Source organism: Hipposideros armiger, unplaced genomic scaffold, assembly GCF_001890085.2.
Source record: "Hipposideros armiger isolate ML-2016 unplaced genomic scaffold, ASM189008v1 scaffold_104, whole genome shotgun sequence".
In the NCBI taxonomy this organism is placed as follows: domain Eukaryota; kingdom Metazoa; phylum Chordata; class Mammalia; order Chiroptera; family Hipposideridae; genus Hipposideros; species Hipposideros armiger.
Window position 1 is genome coordinate 3,507,734 of NW_017731454.1, and position 22,539 is coordinate 3,530,272.

Genomic DNA, 22,539 nt, shown 5'->3' on the forward strand with positions numbered 1-22,539 from the left:
TTTAGAAAAGATAATAAAAGGCTGCTACTAGACTACAGAACTCATGTGGCAATTTTAACCCATCTTATAAGTTTAGAATGCTTGGTACTCAGATTTCACTGTACACTTTTATGTTTATTAAATAGTTTCCTAGGATTGCTGTAATAAAAGTACCTCAAACTTGGCTTAAAACATCAATTTCATCTCTTAGTTCTAGAGTCTAGAAATTAGAAATGCAGGTGTCAGCAGGGCCATGGTCCCTTTGAAGACTCTAGGGCAGAGTCCTTCTTGCTCCTCCAACTGCTGGTGGCCTCAGGCAGTCAGTCCTTGATTTGTGGCAGCATAACTCCAGTCTCTGCCTCCATCTTCACGCACCTTGCTTGCTGTGTCTCTGTCCTCTCTTCTTATAAGGGCACATCAGTCATTGGTGTTAGGGACTATCCAAAATCCAGGATGATGTCACCTCGAGATCCTTAACAAATTACATCTGCAAAGACTCTTTCCAATAACGTCACATTCTGACATACTGGGTGAACATAAATTTGGGGGTGGGGGGCACTAGTCATCTCATTACATATGCTATGTAAGCAACGTAATTTCTCTTTTTGACACAGTAAGGTTTTTTAAAAACTCGAATTCAAATTTAGCTTGATAAAATTAGAATAATTCTTCTGGGGAAACTTAAAAAATAAATATTTAATGTTCAAAAGAAACGAAATCAAATTAACAAAAAATATCAAATCCCTAGACTTGAGTCCTCCTTTTATTAAAACTGATGTAACCAAATAAGAAAAATATCTTTTGACAGAAACAAAGCATGATAGATTGGTGCTATATTCTTTATAATTCCTTACTTACAAAAATAACTTCAGCTTTGTCATCATAACAATTCAACAAATCCTCTTCTAGAAGTCAGGAGCCTTGATACTTATAATTTTTACTAGAAAAACTTTTTAAAAAATCCTTAAGCCATAATTTTTAAACATTTAAAATCAATTTTTTAAAAATCTAAAAGGTGCAACTCTACAACCATCTTCAAAATGTAGTGTGAAATTATGTGGTCAAAAACCAACTACTTGAAATAACATATGATGACAATGTATCTGCAAATCATTTCAAATCCTAATTGATAAACATAATTATTTCATGTTCAGGTAATTTTATAAATTATAAGACAATGCTGGTAGACTGTACATTTTCCAAACAATAAGAACATATCCTACTTCATATATTTTAACTTCTGGGGGAAATTTTTCTATATTAATGAAAATGTTATTAGAAATTTTCAGAAATGTTCTCATGTACCAAGATTTCATATGAAAAAGCAGAAGTTATTTTTATTTTGTATATAAAACAGTAAGTATGAACCTAACGTAGAAATCTGATGTTAGACAATTTCTTTGGCAGAAAACATTTAATTATAAACAGGTTTTAAAATAAATACAACCCATAAGATCATGGAACAGAAGGAAAAACTACAACCCTGTATTTCTTATTAACACCAATATCTCAATACACAAAATTAATAACATTTTTATACTATCAACAACCTGCAACAACAAAATTCACTACAGAATGGCAAAAATAAAATTATTTTTAATTTAAGGGGGAGAAGAAACTTTTGGATGTATAAAATTTCTCAGCTAAGTGCCAATATACACTATTTATATACATGTCGCGTGTTATATTATTCCAAAACTACATTAAATGAACTTAACTAGCTGGTCCCAATTTAGTGGGTGTGCTATATTTATACTATCTCAAAGACTCATGGAGAATAAGCTTTTACAATTCCAATCACAACTATACATGAAATATTTACACAAACATTAAAGTAACTGTTTATTAAATATTTAGGAGGAAAAATGATTTTCCACATATATGCAACATTAACTATTATCAAGAGCAGCTTTGTAAATGTTCTTTTATGTTTTGTTTTCTTTAAAGAAGATTCGTTTCCAAAAAGTAAGTTGCCATTTTAGAATTTTTTTAAGTGTATCATTGAATTCATATGGAAGGAAAATACTAGGTAAAAAACAGAACATGAAACATTAAAGGTTAAAACTTTCCAGTTATTTATATCTGAAATTAAGATAATGACAAATTGGGCTGTCAAATACTCCTTATTTTCACTTTAAATGTAGACTAAGTAGATTACTTAGTTCATACACTATTTTGTTCTAGGGCAGTTTCCTTGAAAAAGGAATATACTTAGAATCAAATTTCTTTAAACGATAAATGACAAGAATTTCTACAGCACTGTCATCATATAGATTCTTAGTATAAAGATTAAGGGCTTTCTTTAAAAAACAATATAGAGAGTGGCTCAGTTGGTTAAGAGCTTGCTCAAGAGTGCGAGCTCTGAGCAACAGCGGTTCGATTCCTGGCCCAAGCTGAGCAGCCGCTGAGCTGCCAACAGGTGGCAGGATGGCTCAGCTTAAAAAACAAAACAAAACAAAAAATATAGAAACCTTGTTTCCATACAGTTAACTTTTTAAAAACTAAACTTATGTCCATTTTTTCCCCAGTCCAAATATCATGTGTCTGTAAACATGCATTTGCATTTTCTATTTTTTTATCTAAAAAACTGGTAGATGATGCAGTAGTGTGCAAATTTTTAGGCAAAAAAACAATCCCTATTGTTTTACTAACTCCTACAGTATGTGGAATGGATTAGCATTATAAACTAATTTAAAACGTAGGCTTCTGAAAAAGTGTCTGGACAGCTTTGTTATCAATCCATTGTCTGTTACTCCACAGGCTCAGAATTACTTCTGAAAGGAATGACCAAACTTTTCAACAGCTTGGCATAGCAATGGTACTCAAATCACCTTTTTAAAGAAACAACATATCAATAAAAACACACTTATCATCCACACTTGGCATCCATCACATCAAATTATTAGGAATGTGTCATGGCTCAAATTCACATATAATCCGTAAAAAGGAAATGAAGCATCTCTGCACACCACACTGAAGGAAGGAAAACAAATGGACTGTATCTTCATGACAGAATAACCAAAGTCATTTGACAAGATCAGTACAGTGGCAATTCTATAAATACAAGGGACCCTTGTAGGGAAAGAAATGTTCTTCAGGGAAGGGAAATGTTTTGTGGGGCACTGCTTAGCCCACTGCTGGCAGGACTGGGGGACTAGCTAAATGCTTTAACACACATCTGCATTTACATGGTCTTCACTATTAATAACAGAAAACATTTTTGTTCCTTCCAAGTTGCTCCTGCTTCTGTAGACAATTATATGCTAATTATTACTCAACCATAACACTGACAGCAAAACTGACAGTACTGCAAACACAACTGCAATTTAAGGAGCCAAAAAGAAATATGTTGGCAAGCTAAATGCTTGCACAAAAAAGATGTTTGCCTTTTAAAATAATGGTGTGTGGGAAAGTGAAAATAACATAGACCAACAATATTTAAAGGTTTCAGTGCTCTCCCAATTAATGTGACATTTTAGGGGTAAAGAGCGGGTGTTCTTACAGTAAAATTTTAACACTCATATCTCATGCTGTTTAGTGTCATAAGGCTACTTACTGGGTGTGCATATTTGTGTAAAGAAATTTGAAACTAAGACAAAATTAACTGGAAGCAACTTAATGCTGCCTCTGTTCAAAAGTTTGACTTCAAACAAATTGGACTGAAAAAAAACCAAACCCTTTTAATGGCCAAATAAAGTAAGGTAAGTTTTTGTGCTTTATTTATTCATGGTCCTTATGAGTTCAGAAAAAAAAATTTTTCCTTTACTATTTTCAGATTAGAATCATTAAGGTCGAGTAATACACTTATGAAGGCTTTCAAGAAAGTGTTTGGTTTGTTTCTAAAGGAGAGGCTGCTGATGGTAATTTGTTTGCTGCTGTGCAACTGAATGAGCTGGAACTGCCACTGGAAAGCCTGCCAGTTGCGGCAGATTGGTAGTAGTGTTCTGGTAAGATGACATATCCACAGACATCCCCATCTGCTGTGTGTAAGCAGCTGTACCAGGAGCTGATTGAAGGTTAGAGTTCTGGTTCATATAAGTAGGATTGGAAACAGTCTCTTGTCCAGTGCTACAAACAAAAATTTAAAAAGAAAACCATATTTATTTCACATTATCTATTGTCAGAAATCAATCATCATGAAATGCCTTTTTTATCTTTTTAAGTTTATTAGCTCTGCTATTCTAGTTATGATTTAATCACCCTACCTAACACTGTTAATGTAATTTTCAAATTTGGTAAGTACTCAAAAAGAGAAAAAATGTAAGATTAGAAGGCCTATTTAATTTTGTTTTCTCCAAAATCTCTCTCTGAAATCATTTCAAAATCTGTTGAGGAGATGCAGACAGTTTCCAACCGTGGTCTCCTTGGCCAGCGTCAATGAGAACGAAGCCCCAGCTCAAGTACCCCTTCAGCCCACACTCTCCCTTCCCCCATCTCTCAGTCCAGCACAGAGGAGCCCCTCCTCTTTTCCTCACACATTCTTTACAAGTTCCTTTCGTAGGGCACTTTCAAAGCTGCCCCTATAGTCAGCCTAACCTGAATCCCTATTTAAATCAAGGCAGGGAGAATGGTGTAATCCACACAGGATCCTGAATCCATCCTCGAGATAGTTCTGACCTATAGCGTAGATACTAACACTATTAAAAAACAAAGAAGGGCCGGCCGAGTAGCTGTTAGATAAGAGCTCACTCAAGAGTGTGAGGTCTGAGCAACAGCGGTTCGAGTCCCAGCCCAAGCTGAGCTGCTGCTGAGCTCCCAACCGGTGGCAGGATAGCTCAGCTTAAAAAAACAAAAACAAAAACACTAAGTTGAACAATCACACCAAACTACAGGACTTCTGTTTGTTTCTGTAATTACTATAGCATATATGTATTTTAAAAGACATATAATTTGAAGTCACACCAAATACACTGTTCACAATCTAGGAGGATTAATATCTACACTACTCCAGTTTTTTCTCCGTATTCTTAGTGTCACCCAGGATAACAAGTTGTACAATTTAATTAAATGAAATGTGAACACCAATATGAACAGGTTTGTTTTTCAGATAATAGCTAAAATTTATACACATAGAATTTAAAACTGAGGAGAGGCCTTAGAGATCATCTCCACATGACTATATTGAATGAACATTTTATGTGGGTAAGCAAAGTTAATAGAAGGCAAGATTTAAACATGATTTTCTGAACAAAATCGTTAGTATAAAAAAAAATTAGACTACAAATTCCACAACTCAAACACACTTTTTTTTTAAGAGTCAAAATAATGAGTTTTCTGATTTTTAGGACTGCATGCATATAAATACCGTTTCCCCAAAAATAAGCCCTCACGTAATTTTAGGTGCCAAAATATGGCACCTTGGCATACTGAATATTTTAAGCTGAAGGAGTTTGTGGAAAAGGCCCCCTTCTCCCTGAAACAAGTCATAAAACCCTCATGTGAGGGGTGTGTGCCCTCTCTATTCTGGAGGAATCATGCTAGGGCTTCTTCTCTGGTTAGGTCTTATTTTTGGAGAAACATGGTATGTCTGGGACCACTTCACTAGGCTGATTACAGCATCATCTAAGTATATTATGGGCTTGGTCCCTCTAAGGGACAGTTAGCTTTATTTGGTCCCAGGAAACCAGACTATAAGCCACGGGCAAGCATCTTAGTATGGACGGCAAGTCTAAGAGCAGCACCATTCTGACTTCATGGGTTTAGGAATAGACAGTTCTAGAACTTCATCTCAGTAGTGAAAGGACACTATTACTACAAAGAGAAGGGTCTACTTATTCTCATTCTGAAAGTCTGTGAAAATGTAATGTATATGATCACAAAATTCACACAGCTCCCAAAAACTTACCTTAGATACGGAGCTTGAGCAGGCTGTGTTGTCACTGAGGAATTCACATTTGGAGGCAGAGATCTCAGTGGCCCCATCTGATCTGGCCCAAGGCTGTAGCTTTGGGCACCTGGGACTTGGTGAATGCTTTGGCCCATGTAATTTCCACCATGTGGTTGAATTGGGTATGCCTATTAACCAGAGAAAAAATTGACTCACTGACCTCCCAAACAATATATTTAAAACTTTAAAAGACACAAATGAAATAAAATGTTAAGAGTTCTCTGGAGAGCAGTCTTGTTTCACCAATCTATCCACCCTAGCATAAAAAGTAGAGAGCTTCCAAATCACAGTGCCCAGTTTATGGAAATTTAGAATTTATTTGGTTGCTCTTTTATTTTGAAGGGGGTTGAAAGCAAGGGAGGTGGTGTATTTGTAAGAAGTGGGTTGGAATCCATCCACATTGCCTAGTACTTAGTAACCTGTCTTGCTGTAGAGCCACAGAAAACTAAATATTCCCTTGAAGGGCAGCCCATCATCATCACTTCATGTCACCATCAGAATGATGACCTTCAACCCAGGATGACTCATTCAACTCCTTCCTAAGAATAAAACTTAGAATAAGTTCAAGAATAAATGATACCAGGGCCGGGGGCACCCTCTCTGGCAATGTCTTTATTTCCTGCCTTTAGGACAGACAAAAGTAAAAAATAATTTTGTGCGTAAAAGAGAAGATGTATTGTCAGGAAATAGCAAAATGGTCTAATTCTCTTTAGATATTTATAATGTGCCCTACTTAATTTTCAGGGTAACATCTCCTTAAGGACAGGATCTACCATCTGCCTACCAAATAGAGCATTCAAAACAATGCACAATTTTAATAAATATATAGTAACTAACATCACTCCAGTTTTTAACTAAGCTGTTTCTAAAGCAAAAACCACGGGCATGAAAACTTAGAATGCTAGAAATGCCAAATCAACTACATTAAGGGAATCATATCACTTCCTTAGCAGACACATGACAGCCCACTGACAATAGGCTGAGACTGTGGGAACAGGCCTCTTCTGAAGTTCAGGGTTCCTGGTGGCTTCACAGACACAGATAAAGTTACTGCAACGTTTTCTAGTATGGATTTTTTTTCCAAATTAGAATAGGAACTTTGAATATTTCAAATGCTATTATGAATGAATAGATGTTATGTGAGCAAACTCATAATACAAAGCTAACTTTTTAGAGAAATGGGTTGTGCTTTCCAAAATACAGATTGTAAATAGTATGCAACTAAACACAAAAACCTGACATAAGAATGACAAATAACCCTTTAAAGACATACAAAGAAGCAATGTAACATACAATTCTATGATACAATGGTATAGACATTTCTATTTTGTTCCATGTTCACAGCAGCAGCAAATACTTCTTTGAAAATGGATGCAATATTGAATAAGCTCCACCTGTCTTTTGCATCCAGAAATCCTTTCTACCCTCATTTGTAATGACTCATCATTTTCAAAAGTTTGGGGTATGGCATATTTGATAAATGCATCTGGTCTGATGTGACAGTTACCATAGTAACTATTCTTTTTTTACTTAATTATGTCAAGTCATCTAGATAACGCACCCACATTCTATCTTCTCTCCTTCGTGTCTCCTTCACACACTCCTTTACATACCAGTTTTCATATAAATTAACATGAATTTTGTTCATCTGAGCTCACTCTGAATTCAGAATGGCTGAAATTGGAAAAAGGCTTCAGAATACTGGAAAGTGATATAGTCACTTCAGCTGGGAAGTACAGATCAAGTGTCAAGTCCTAAGAAAAGATGCTGTTCATGAATGGCGTATGGAGCCTGCATCACATCCATGCATGAATTTTTAACAATTTAAATATGCATTTAAGAACCTATAAAGCATGCTCTAAGAACAAAAGACGTTCATTAACTAAGCCTTTTAATAATCATGTAAGTCAAAGAAATCTTAACAGAAATGTTAAATCTTGCTTGTTGAGCAACAGGAACAGCGTTAGTACCTCATCTGGAGGACTTTTGATATGTCAGACAGTGTCTGAAATCAATTTATACTTTATAATTATAAAACGGATTTATACTTACTGAAAGGGTTTATGCTCTCTATTTACAAAAGCACATGAAGAACCAGAAGTCCCCTTATATATTTAATGGTCTCTTCATTTATGTTAAAAATGAACTAAGATGTATTTGTGAAATATCAGTATCTAATTTGTCCTAGTGAGCACTAATTATTTAGCCAATTTTTTTTGACTATCAGTTTTATAATTTTGCTCATGAACCATATAAATTTTAGTATGCTTTAAAATATTTTTTCTACTTTTTTCATTTTAAAGTATGTTCGCAAAAACCATGCTCACCTGCATTGGAACCCCAGCTGCTGCAGGTGGGTAATGTGCTGGAGGATGGAGCTTTGAGTAGACTGAATATACTGGTGCTTCATTCACTAATTTGTTATATAGTTCCAGAGCTTCTAAGACTTTCACATTCAATTCAGACAACTCAGAATGCTTCCTGATATAGAAGAAAAGCACTTTAATACTCTTCCAAATTTTTAAGCATGTGTTTAGCAACATAAAATTTTAAATTTAGCACACTCTCTATTCATATTTTAAACGGTTCTTTATATACAATGAAAGAATATTCACAAAGGGAAAATGGGAGGAGGAATTATTTAATTCTTGTAATAACTAGCTAACATGATTTCATAAAATTAGGGAAAGTCCTTTCCACACCTCATAAAATACAATCAATTCATAATTTTGGTGCTAGAAGAATTCTGTCCCATATATTATAGGTTTCTGTTAAAAACTCAATTACACAGGAGAAAAATTTCTCAATTTAGGAAGTGTCCAGGCCTTAACTAGATGTCCTAGAACAGCGGTTCTCAACTTGTGAGTCGCGACCCCTTTGGGGGTCGAACGACCCTTTCACAGGGGTTGCCTAAGACCATCGGAAAACAAAAAGACATTTACATTACGATTCATAACAGTAGCAAAATTACAGTTATAGAGTAGCAACGAAAATAATTTTATGGTTGGGGGTCACCACAACATGAGGAACTGTATTGAGGGGTCGCAATATTAGGAAGGCTGAGAACCGCTGTCCTAGAAGAATGTACTCAAAGTCCAGAGCATGCTATCAAGTACAATATGAGGGAAATAAAAACACATTCACAAACAATATCACACACATTTTCTTTTGCTTATATTCATGAACGGGTCAACTGAAAAAAATTTCATAATTATCCTTGAAAATGCAAATGAAAATAATTATATATAAACTAGTCTCTATTGCTCTTGTTTGTTGATTTCTTTTGAGGAAATAAGTGAAACCAGATACCTTATTGGGTAAAAACAAATCCAAATAAGAGCATTTCCAATTTGCCCAAGGAACTCCAGAGCAAATCGTTCTGACTTGGTACAATTTTGTCTATTACCCTTTAAGTAATAAAGAACTCCTTTTGCAACTGACAAGTTCATAAAAGTTACAGGGCTACCTTACTTGGCCTAAGGCACCAACAAGCCTGTTTATTAAATGTGGGTCTTTTTATATACACACAAGAGGATCAAGAGACAAGGGGCAGAGGCAGGCAACCAGATGCAGGCTTTCAAATAAATGATCTGGATAGACCTGTCAAGACTTATCACCTTTCCTCTATTACAATGTTATGTTTGAAACAAACAAACAAACAAACAAAAAATGTGCTGCCTTCTCTGTTGCATGTGTGACTGTATAAAGCAGGAAAAACTCTATTTTCAGAAATAACAGTTGTAAGCCACATAGGAAGCTTCAGAAATTAGTGTCCAGGCTAACCAAAGTGTGACTAAGAATTACCCACAGGCTTCTTTCCTAGTTTGATTATTCACTGACTGACCATTAACGTCCCTGCATTGAAACCAAAGTAGCAGATGGATAAGTAGATAGTTAATGCTTCCTCCAAAATAAGAACAATAGGATATGATAAGACTACCAACGCTATGTCATTAAGTGCCACAGGGGCTTATTTTTCATTTCTGTAGAAAATACAAACAATTTATCAAAAATGCCCATGGAACAAAGATTATAATCTTCAGTAAATAGAAAAAATCTTGCTGCTACCACCCTTCTCTAGCAAGGACAGATAAGAAGTAATAAAGTATGTCCTGTTCCTCTTGTGTTGTTTTAACAGTAGTTCAATAGACAGAACCTAGAAAGGTCTGATGATGGAACACTAAGGCCTTATCCCTTGTCTTCCATTCTCTATGGCTTCCCCCTCTGATTTCAGATAGAAAGCTCTGGGGAATGACAGAAGGGGCAAGACTAAGTTAAAAGCTCAAAACCCTGATAGTTTATCCTCCGGTGCTGCTGCTATTTCTAAGGAACAGTAAAACTAGGTGGGATAATGAAATGAAAAGGACAACAGAAATCCAGAAATATAAAGAAGCAAAATGAGGAGAGAAGGTGTGTACACTGGATTTAGCATCACAAATAAATGGGAAATTTCATTTGAAAGTTTTACAAATACCGTATTTCCCCATGTATAAGACGTACCCTTTTTTTGAAAAATTTGGGGTCTAAAAACTGGGTGCGTCTTATACAGTGGTTGTAGATTATTTTACTTGCATTTCCCACTTTTTTCATGCTTGTTTTTGCCCTCATACAACCACTGTATTAAGACACACCCAGTTTTTAGATCCCAAATTTTTCAAAAAAGGGTGTTTTATACATGGGGAAATATGGTACTACTTCTTATCACATAAGGAGACAAGGCTTGCCTAAGATCTCTGTTTCTATTTTGTGCTTTATTTAGCTTTATTCTTCATGACTCATTATCCCTCAATTCTAGCCCAAGTAAGGAAAGCAAGGGTCCATGGTTCTACAAGTACTCTACTGCCATGAACAAAAAAAATTGCTACCAAAATAAAAAGTACCACCTTGCTATTGGTTTGTAGGAGTTTGGGAATCTGAGAAATAATTTCAACAGACTGAACAGTTTCATAAAAACTCCCCGAAGTTCTGCCAAAAACAAGTAAGAAAACTATACTTGTTATTCCCTGCACAAAGAATCTCACCTATCAATCTCTTCAAGTTTTTCATCTATCATTGGACCCATCTGCTGGCAGATATCTGTAAATACAAAAATACTTTAAAAGCTTTAAACTTACACCAGTTTAAGTCAATTTCACAATTTTTAACAGCAGCACCAATATGCAACCATGTATTATATTATACAAAGAGAAATTAAGTTTATGCTAGAGAAAGGACTACAAAAGACCTAATTTTAATACTATTCAGCACCAATATTAATATCATGTGACCAAAGGCAAAGTCAAAATGAAAACAGAAATCCCACTATGTTCTCTGAAAGTACTAAGTTTGCAGACTGAAATTTGGAGTTATCTCAAAATCTTAAAATACATACTTAGAAAACTATTAATAGCTAAGTAAACTGAACTTGAGTCAGTGTATAAAATATGTAATTATGTACATGAGCTATGAACATTTTTCATTTATATAAGCCATTTCAAAATTAAACATGTATATTTCCAAATGTGAACACTGATAACAGTGAATACCACAATATTCTATATTCATAACCAGACTTTCCTCTATTATGATTTAAGATTTATCATTTATCACAAAGACTTTTCTCCCAAAGGATTTTTTAAAAATAGGCATAAAAATATGTTTTAATTGTTTCAAAATGCTTGAGGACTAAAAAGACACATCGGCATATATCAAATGACTATATTACAAAGTTACCACAAAATTTTGACCTTTAAAATCATGATACAAGAGAATTAAAACAGGAATAAGAATTCCTAACATTTCGACTCAGTTAATTGAATAGGCTGTTATTTCTAATTCTGTCCTTTTCTGGACTGCAAATCTCTTCAGCCAATTTCATTAATGGGCTTACAGAAATACAAAGACTTCCTTCTTGAACAGGACAGGCAGGTTTATAACAACACCATAATATGTTTACTAAGTAACTATACTAGTCTGTTTCCTATCAGAGATTTCTAATCTCTACAAGCAAACACAAGGCAGAAAAAACTTAAGACATTATAAATAGCTAAAATATTAAATGACATTAATGTAATCCCTAATATTTACTAAGTACCTTCTAAGTCCAAGAGGTCTTGGGAGTCTGGTTTTGAATCGGTTGGATCTATACTCTGGAGTACCTGCAGGGCTCTATCCATCTTATCCTAAAAAGTAACAGGACACTTTAAAGTTTTAATTTCAATAAATATAGAAATTACTTTTTCCAAGCATTTTCAAGGATAATACATTTTATAAGTCTTGACAGCTTAACTATTAAACAAAAGAAGGACTCTACCTCATCTATATAAACAGGCTCAGGCTCTGATTTCTTAATTTCCTCCTCCTCCTCCTCAATTACATTCAATTTGTCCACAGCTGCTATGGAAACAAAGTCAACTTTAAGTTCAGCATTTACTTTGATATTTTAGTCATTAATTTATAAGTAGACCGTGATTATTCATAAAAAAGAAACCCTTTAAATAGTATAGTCATCACATTTCATAATCAATATACATTATTACATTATGTTCATTCATGCCACAAATATTCATTTAGCCCTCGCTATGGTGCCAAGCATTGTTCTAGGTACTGGAAATACACCAGTGAGTAAAACAGACAAGAATCTCTGTGCTGATGGAATTTACCTCTAGTGAAACAAGAGAGCAATATAATGGGAACTGTCATTACAGGCATTTTCTAGAAAACTGAGTATTACCACTCAGGCAAATAAATATACAAGAGAGTATGGTATTATCGAGTGTTATCTAGTTAGCTAATTTCAGAGTTCTATGAGTTCCTTCCACACTCTTTCCTTACTATAAAAAAAGTATTTCCTAGGGCCGGCAGAGTAGCGTGTTGGTTAAGAGCTGGCTTGGGACGCCAGAGGGCCCTGGTTCGGATCCCACATATGAGGGCCAGTGACACTGCCCTCCACAGGTAAGATGCTGAACAACAGCTCAACCTGGAGCTGGGCTGCCGTGAGTCACTGTGACAGGCTAGGCTGCAGCCCCTACTGCAGTGGTTGCCATGGGCTACCGTGTGTAGCCAGCAGCCAGCGTGAGCGGCCAGCAGCCGTGGTGATTGGCCGTCCAGAAGCCAGTGACTGATCTGCCTCGCCTGGGAAGAGTGCAATGAGGGTGGCAACTTGGGCCAGTGAAGCAACGTCCTCCACAACTAGACTAAAGAACAAAAAAACGACAGCATCTTGTCTGTTCCCCTTCCCCCAATTCCCCAGCACTGTTCCCATCCCCCAATTCCCCAATAAAAATTCCTATATGAAATAAGAGACTTAATTTCAATCTAACTTTGATAATAGTTAAAGCAACACAATACAAAACAAACTTTCATAAAGGCTGAAAAATAATTTACAAATATACATGCCCCCAAACTATTTAAATGTTCACAGGAATACTTCTATAATGCACTGTATTTTAATAAAGTAAATTTTGGTAAAAATAAAATTATAATGACAATCTATATAACTAAAGGACCTTTAAGTCCCAACAGTTAGCCACTTATTGCAAATATCTGGCTAACTTTCAAATATGTCCTAAGGAGCAGAGCTCAGCGTAAAATGAGGATATACGAAAACCCAGAATATTTTCACTTTTAAAACTGCAGCTTGATGTCTCCAGCCTATGCCAAGGGGAAACCGTGATATTGGGTCCTCTGAACATGGTCTATCAAGTTATTAAAAATGATGTCTCCAATTTTCATATCAACTTAGAGAGTCAGACTGGAGGAATAAAAAGTATAAACAGTGGCAAAGTACTTGATAGTCAAATGAGTATTCATTTCCCTCAACTTCATTTTAACCAAATGCATCACTCCACTATGCAAAGAGGATGTTACATACAATACATAGAGCTTTCTATTTAAGTTCTTTCTCTAGAATTAGTAAAGAATAACACTGATGTGTCCTGAGGTGAGTTACTGTAAGTACTATCTAAGGGTAGACTGGTTGACTTTAGAATCCCGGCTTTATCACCTACGAGCCAGCCACCTAAGCCCCTCAGCCTGTTTCCTTATCTGAAAAATGGGGTAACAAAAGTATCTACCTCACAAACTTTTACGGATTAAACAAAATAGTGCAAGCAAAGGACTTAGCACAATGCCTGATACATAAGTGCTTAAACACCCCTGAGCTATTTTATTTCTGATCATCACCATCATTACTATTATTATTAACTGTTCTTTATACTCAGCTTCCCCTTACCTCCCTGCCTGCAAAGCAAATGGAAACTTTCTCTGCATGGTTGACAACAGCTGAGATGAATTGTCTGTGTCTATAAAACTGAGTGAAATTCAGAAGATCTGAACTGGGAACCTACTCTCTTGATTACATTATTTTATTATTGTCTAGGGTTCCCTAGGATCCAATCAAGGTCAGGAAAAGTCTGAAACTTAGGAGTACTCCTAACCTCTGTAATCACACTTGGTACTTGTCAACCATCCCCCACCCCCACCCCCTCCTTCAATACTGTGGTTTCAGGGATGAAAAAAACTAATATTCTTTGTACCAAACAGACATAAACTGACCCTTAAACCATAATTAGGTTGACTGAAATATTTACATGGTCAGATGATTTTATGCTTTATATGGAACTATGCCTGTTAACTCTCAAAGGATTTAAAATATAATGATAAAGGAAATAATTCTTGGAATTGATCTGGGTTAAATTAACCCCTAAATTTGGTTAAGAGGTAAATTGTATTGCCTATAAATAAATGTTTTAAAACAAGAGTTAAATGCCAATCTACTTTATATTCAAACGGAATCATAAAATTGAAATGTAAAAAACTTTAACAGGCTTAACCTTCCCTAATATTTTACTTACCTGCCTCAGACTCTATGTTTAAATTAGTTGTTACAAAATTAGATGGGAAGAGTCCTATTCCTCTGTGATTTTCTCCTTTCCACCAATTGGCATCACTGAAAATACAGTGTAAAAATGTCATTTGTTCCTCTACATTTTAGTGGAATACATTCAAGATTAAAATAAAAATTAAATTTAGTCTACTTTTAAAACTGTTAGTTCACATCCAACTATATTTAAAGTTCTTAAGCTTAATAAAAGATATAGAAAAGCACAAATAAAACAAACATTCAAATTTCCATACTTAAATTTAGAACCAATTAGCAATTCATTCATATTTGATTCCGGGTTTTTAAAATAGTAAAACATTATAGATAGCACTGAAGTCCCTTTTATCAACAACCCCACATCCAAGCTACCACATCGCCACCATAAAGCTGATATATAGCCTTTCTGCCGGCATATTTTTATTCGTTTACAAATCTCTACAGCCATCTCTATATAGATGTTAATCACTATAGATCTTTTTAATTTTATATGTTCATACTTTCAGATCTTTTATTCAGATGCTCATCCTGTTAAAATCAAACTTCTATCACATAAATATACCATATTTGATTTATCCATCCCCATATAGATGGACATTTAGTAATTTCCAGTCTTTCAACATCATAAAGATTATTAGGGTAGTGACCATTCTAGGTTCTGGGGCACACATGCAACAATTCTCTATGCTTACGCACAAACATGGACTTGCTGGGCCACAGAATGTAAGCATTTTCCATTTTCCTAAATATTTCCAAATGTTCCCTAAACTGGGGCGGCATTCACCATCCTATTTCCCTCACCAGCACGTGAGAATGTCATTTCCCACCACTAACTATCCAAGCAGCACAGCCTATCAGACAGGAAGAACCCTGATCTCACTACTGTGCTCATTTGCGCTTCCTGAGCAGCCAAGTGTGTCTGCTGGCTTTCAGATCGCCTCTGCTGTCAACCGCCAGCTCACATCTTCTGTCCGTTTTTCTTTACCCACTGGGTCCTTTGTCTTTTTTCACGGATCTATAGGCATTCTTGACATATTCTGGAGAGCAATTACTTGTCTGAACTATGAAAACACCTTCTCCCAAACTGTCACTTGTCTTTTAATATATGTTGATAGTTCCTTTCATTCCATGTTATCAAGTTTAACAATCTTTTCTTTTATAGCTTACACCTTTTTTTTTTTTTAAAGAAATTGGTCTCTATCCCTGCTCGCCTGAATCTCTTCTCCTATACACTTGTGTTTAATACTTTCAGGTTTCTCTTCTATCCCTCTCCTATGCTTAGGTCTTTAACTCATCTGAAATAAAATTTTATGTACTGTGTGTGAAGCTGAATCAAATTTTATTTGTAAAGAGCTATTCACACCAGCAAAATATACTAAATAATATATCATTTTTTTCCACTGATTTATGATATCCTATCTTTAAAACAGCAAGCTGCTATGTGTTAATGAGCCTATTTCCGGATTCCGGTCTGCTGCAATAGTGTGTATGTTTATTTACTACAGCTTATTAATATGCCTCAATATTTGGCAGGGAAAGAACCCTCTACGCTATTATGTACCTTTACATTTCTATATTAATATTAAACATTTTCAAGTTCTCTGGAAAAAAGTCTTGTTGGGATTTTAATTTGAAATGCACTGAATTTATGTGTACATATGGAAAAAATTAAATCTTTATATTAAGGTTTCTTCACCATGAACATGGTATCTCTATTTATATTTACATAAATATAAATAAATATTTATATTCCTTAATTTCTTTCAAACAACTTTTATATAATTTTCTCCATAAAGTCCTTACACATTTTTGTTAGGTTTCCTTATTCCTAGATCATTTACATCTTTTGTTACTATTGAGAATGGCATTTTTTTCTATCACACTTGCTAAATAGTTGTAATTAGAGTAAAGCATATCAATGGACTTTGTATGCTGAGCTTGTATCCACCAAACTTGAACTCTTACCAGTTTTAACAGTTTGTCCACTGATTCTTTTGGACTTTCTATATGGATAATCATAGAATCTGGAAATAATGGTTAATCTATTCCTTTCCAAAAATTTGACTTATTAAGCAGGCATTCTTAAGAAGAAACATAAGGATAAATTAACTTCTATGATTCTAATTTAAAAAGTACCATGAAGATACAAAAAGAGCTGTGTGCCACCCAAATTCTTAAAACCAGAACATAACTGATATACTGAAAGTCCCAAAGGTGTCATATCTGCTGATGTCTGTTAGAGGATAAAAGTCACTCTCTCTCTCTCTCACATACATACTTCCTTAAGTTGAACTTCCATTTAAAAAGGAAAGCTTAACTTAGAGGAATTTTTACATGAAACCAGAGAACCCAAACCTGTGAAATGGATGCATGGACTGTACTTGAATCTACGAACTATTTTATGTGTAGCCTTCCTTAGTGGTCCTAGTAACGTAGGATACTTTCCCACTCAACCACTACTAGAAACTCCTTGATGAAGATAAAAGCAGGCAAAACTATCAAATGCCATGTCAAAGCATGATGAATCCTTCCCAGCCCTAATGCAGCGCCATGTTCTCTCCATTGGCAGCCAGCTGATTCTATGGAGCGTTAATGGTATAAAATATTGTTCAATTTTAAATTCCTAAATTAAGGTAATTTGGCAATGTAGTTTTAGATAAGCCATATGGTAATTAAGGAAAATTTTATTGCAGCATTTATATTTACAGCTTTTTATGTTAAGAAAGAGTAAGTCACAGCTGATTGAGAAATGTTTTAAGTGTAAGAGACATAAACTCTACCTTCAACAAACTGATTATTTAGATGGAACTTCTAACTCTACTGGGAACTAAAGCCAGAAAAGGGTTTAATTGCTTGTCAGACGATATAAAACTTGACATGGGTTTTGAGGGTGATGTAAGCACTCACCAGGAGAAAAAGGAAATTAGGGCTGTGGAAATAAAAATGTCCTGCTGCCAGTGTGGAGAAGCAAAAAAATGAAAGTACAAAAAACAAAATATTTTGCACACTGAGACAAACAAAAAACAGTTACCCTGTCTCATTTTAGGTCTCAAAATAATGAAAATCTAGCCTCTCTGACTTCTTGACTAAAACAAAGTATGTGCTGACTTTTACAGTGACAAAGGCTGAAGATACATGATGCCCTTTATGGATATGATAATCATGTGAGAAAAGTACTACTCCTACCACAAATATACAAATAGGGAACCTGGAAACCTTGGTGATCTTATGGGGAACGGGGGTCTCCTCCTCAAAATACCTGTTTTATATTTTTTAATTTTGGGAGCCAATCCTTCCAAAGCCTGGGCTCCCTTGCAAACCTTCCTTGCAAGTAAGTCTCTTTTCTTTTCTAAATACGTTTGCTTCTTTTGACAGGGCTTTCCAGGCAGAGAGAACCAAATGTACAATGCCACCGAAGTCTAATCACAACATGGCATTTCTGGAACTGCAAGAATTCTACTTGGTGGTTTGAAATGGTACATACAGAACAAACAAGGAGTGGTGAAATAAAGCTAAAAAAGAAGAAAGTGAAAAGCTATTTTTGGTATACTGTTAATAAGAAATGTGTGTCTTTTCTATCAAGCTCAGTGTTTCTTAAACTGAAATCCAAGAATGACGTATTTTTAAGGGACTTCAAAGTCTACATGTGAAATTTTTAATTTTGTGCTTTCATTTCCACAGCAAATATAAATACAATGAATATATTCTGGATCATCTAGATGACCTCCGTTTAACCTAAGATTTCCACTTAACTTTAGTACCCAAGTTTCCATTTTTTGTTTAAAATTATGCCAGTGATAACCAATTACCCAGAAATAACATTTAACCTAGATATGTTGATGAGCACATCTGTGGCAATTTTAAGATTGGGATATCCTATCTTTCAAATGAAAGCAATCAACCTATATAGTCCATCATATTCACATTGAATTCTCTTAGCAGTTACAAAGAAAAACGTTCTCTTTTGCAGTGGTAAGTCTTAACTGAAAATAGTATGAGTCTGTTATTTAATGAATTTGTGCTTTAATTAGACACCAGTGAAAACAACACACTCAGCACAATAACATAACCCTTTACTCATTGCAAGCTTGTAGACTATAATAGGTATGTAATGTCACACGAACACAAATGACATAAAGAGATACAGTGTGTATGAAGGATTCACGAAGTTACAAAAGAAAAACTCAGAGAACTGAGATATCACAGCACAGGGTAGTACAGACCTGCTGGAGATAAGAGATGAAGGACCTGTGTACTGAGGAAGCAACATTGATCGGTGCTCTATTTACCTTGTGAGCAGCAATTTATTTTGGAAAACTTTCTTATTCCATAAAAGTAATCCTCAAAATTTGAATCTTGGAGCAAAATCTACTCTTTAGTTTTGTTTCTATTTATTTTATAAATGTCTTTAATTTTTTAGTTGTATAAGAGGATCAGAAGTGTAAACCTAAGTTTTTTGGTAAATATTCTGACTAAAACTACACTCAGAAGCCTGACATTTCAGACTGTCAGTGTTCAGAGCCCACACAACCTCTTCACCTTCTTATCTATTTACTCTTCTTCAGGGGTCACGTGCAAAAAGCTTTTGTGAACATAGTGTTATCTTGCCTGCCTGAGAGACCTTTGTTTTCCTGTTCTCTGTTATTGCAAAATTTTTTCTGTCCTGTCAACATCAATCCAAGTTCACCTGAAATGGACCCTGGGTAATCCTTATGTCCCAGAAGCTTGTACCGTATGTGAATCTGCTCTGTTTTGGACCCCAACACTCCCTCTTTCATAGCACTCACATTCTGTATTCCATACAATTACCTGCAGAGTGATTTTAACCCCCTTACTTTATTCTAGGTTTTAAGAAGACAAAACTGTGTCCTCATTCGTTTTGTATTATAAACAGGGCCTATTACAGAACATTTTCTTAATACATATTTACCGCAGCAAAGTAAAACCATTTTTGTGTATTTACCCATTTAAAAATACATTAGACTAAATGTGTCCTTACTAAGCTATTTATAATGTATACCAAATACATCTGCAATATCTATTCATAGCAACAAGCTGTTAAGTCTCACTCTTGCTAAATTTCATCCACTTCTTTTAAAAGCACAGTAAAGACTAGAGTTAGGCCCAATATAGATAGGTCTATTCTTTATTACATTTAAATGATAGAGAAGTTGTGAAGGAGAGTAGAGTAGCAGATTAAAAATTGGAAAGGAGCTGAGCATAGCTTTTGGTTGCTTTGATCAAAGGTAATATAGCTAGCTATACAGTAAAACCTTGGATTGCGAGTAACATAGTTTGTGAGTGTTCCGCAAGACAAGCAAACATTCCTAATACATTTTAATGTGGTAAACGAGCGATGTCTTACGAGTAGTTTGTTTCCGGAATGAATTATGCTATCAAACCAAGGTATTTCTGTATTTCTTTTTAAAGCTTATTTCCCAGCAATTTGGTATACACAACTCCCAATGTAAATGCATTCAGATGACTGAATATTTATGTTTTCCAATCATGATAATCAACAATATCATTTAGTACATCTTTTATCCAAGACATAATGTAAAACCAAATGTAACAAAAGGATAAGAAACTCACATAACCTAGTCTAACTTTTATTTTAGAAAAAAATAATTAAGGTATGAAAAGGTTCTATGACAATTTAAATAAGTCAAAGAGCTGAATATGCAGGATTCTAAAATAAGATTATATTTAACTTCAAAATATTCCAGAAATAATGATTTTATACATACCTGTCATCCAAAACAATAATAATTTCACCATGTTTAAAGGTGAGTTCATTGTCCTCAACGGCTTCAAAATCATATAAAGCTCTCACTTTCCTTGCAACTTTATTATTTAGTTGAACTTCTGTAGATGGATATAAGGATTTTGTTTCCGTGTGCTGCTGCTTCTGCTCTTGCAACGATAATTCAATAGCTAGTTTGAAAAATTAAAATTCAAAATAAGACAGAATTCTGATTTTTAAAAAGTTTAAAAAGAAATATTAGATAACATAATATTTAATAAGAATAAATCAAGTGGATATTTTATTTGTCCATTAAATGCTAAACAGTTAACTTTCTTGAGGGGCAGAGAATCATGACATTTTTTAAAATAAAGTTTTTGCTCATTCTTTATTACAACAGTCTGTCATATACAGCAGTTATTATTTTTATAACAAACAGATTGTGACATTATAATATGGGTAGCTTTCCATATAGGACAGCGGTGAACATATTTCTGTGCTTGACTCATAACTCTGGCATTAAAGAAAAGGTGAAATGTAATCTCTCTAAAGGTAGGTCATGAAATGCATATTACTGCCAATGATAATGAATTAAATTGATTTATATCATGTCAGTTGTTTTCCTTACTTTTAGACCCTACTATAATAGTTTTAGATTTGAATACTAAAAAAATACTCAGTTTTATTATAATTTTTATTCCAATAAATTGTTCTGGCAAGGAGGTTTTAAGCAATACTAAGTTACCCATTTGATCATTTACCTTTAGCTATGTCTTCATCTTCTTTGTTTTTGTTTGATGACATACCATTCTTGGCAGCCACTGAGACAGTCTGTAAAGTACAAGTAAAATGAACAGAGCTACCCTTTTAAAGAAAACACATGCTATAATCAATTGCACATGCTAATTTAAAATAAAACTGATATAATTGATTTTCATTTAAAAGTTATTTAGGATTATTTTAAGTAGCTGTTTTCAAATACTAAAATGAAACCTAAGAATTTTCAAGAAAACATTATAAACTCATGAAGGGCATGGAATGGCTTACATTTTGCATAAATCTAAGTATCTGACATAGAACTGGGCATACATAAAAGTACTTAAATACGAATCTTTCCTGATTGCACTTCCTTATCTCAACTATCCAAGGTCTCTTACTCAGTGAGAGGTGCTATATTGCTACAGGTAGGTCAGGAGCTATGAGAGAAGGGGCAGCAAGAAGCCATGGTAGCTACTGAAGAGAAGAGAAGGGAGGACAAAGACAACACATGCAGCTCCAAGGAACACATGTGATGCCTCTTCCTACTCACTGTGTTCAAGGAAGGTGGCTCTTCGGGCATAGCAAAGGACTAAGGAAGGGCATGCTTAAACTTAAAGGCATGAAAGACACAGGTGTGCAAGATTCTGAACGATCCAGCAGTTCTTTCACACAGATTTTTGAGAAACACGCAGAAAGAACAGGGCAGGAAAGTGCTTGCTTTTTATTACTTGTAAGGCTTTTGTCCCAAAATTCTACCTTGAATCCTTAAGTTTGTTTCTTTAGTCTACAGTCTATAATTAAAAAAAAAATGTATAGTACTTTTCTTATTCTCTTTCCCTAGCCCATATCCTAATATTAAGTGAATGGCAAGAGGCACTGAGAGCAAAACCCAAGATACAATGTTTTTCTCCAGCAGGCCTAAGTCACTCCATGACTCATTATCTCTGCCTCCACCTCTGTCCTTCTAAAGCTATCCCGTCTCCGCAGATAAATTTCTAGTCTTATAGCTCCACCCATTTTATACGTAAACCATTCATTCCAGACATATTCACTCTTCAACACACAGGTCTTGCGCTTTCTCAGTTCCACAAATTTGTTCATGCCATTCCTCCCTCAATCTTTTTACTCCTCTTTACCTATTGAAATGCATTACAGTCTAAAAATTCTACCTCTTCGCCTCCTTCACCATCCCAGTCTATAATAACCTGTCTCTCCTGGCATCAAGTTTTTGTACCCCTCATCCATATTTGTCACTTATAATTTAGTTGTTTTTCACCTGTATACAAGGTGATAAAAAAATAAAGTGAATGC

At 34.9% G+C, this 22,539-nt stretch overlaps 1 protein-coding gene across 4 annotated transcripts in view; it reads right to left on the reverse strand.

Moving 5' to 3' along the window:
- Positions 1-2,411: 2,411 nt before the first annotated feature.
- STAM2 (signal transducing adaptor molecule 2) overlaps positions 2,412-22,539 on the reverse strand; it is a 49,400-nt gene continuing 29,272 nt past the window's right edge. For 3 of the 4 annotated variants that reach the window (XM_019646562.1, XM_019646563.1, XM_019646560.1), the window contains 9 exons: positions 21,231-21,300; positions 20,474-20,660; positions 14,701-14,795; positions 12,159-12,241; positions 11,940-12,027; positions 10,888-10,942; positions 8,194-8,347; positions 5,825-5,994; positions 2,412-4,047 (listed from right to left, as the gene is read on the reverse strand). In XM_019646562.1, coding sequence (XP_019502107.1) covers positions 3,819-4,047; positions 5,825-5,994; positions 8,194-8,347; positions 10,888-10,942; positions 11,940-12,027; positions 12,159-12,241; positions 14,701-14,795; positions 20,474-20,660; positions 21,231-21,300 — 1,131 coding nt within the window. In that variant the 3' untranslated portion in view covers positions 2,412-3,818. The remainder of the gene's footprint in view (positions 4,048-5,824; positions 5,995-8,193; positions 8,348-10,887; positions 10,943-11,939; positions 12,028-12,158; positions 12,242-14,700; positions 14,796-20,473; positions 20,661-21,230; positions 21,301-22,539) is intronic. The other variant, XM_019646561.1, reaches the window with a different exon arrangement.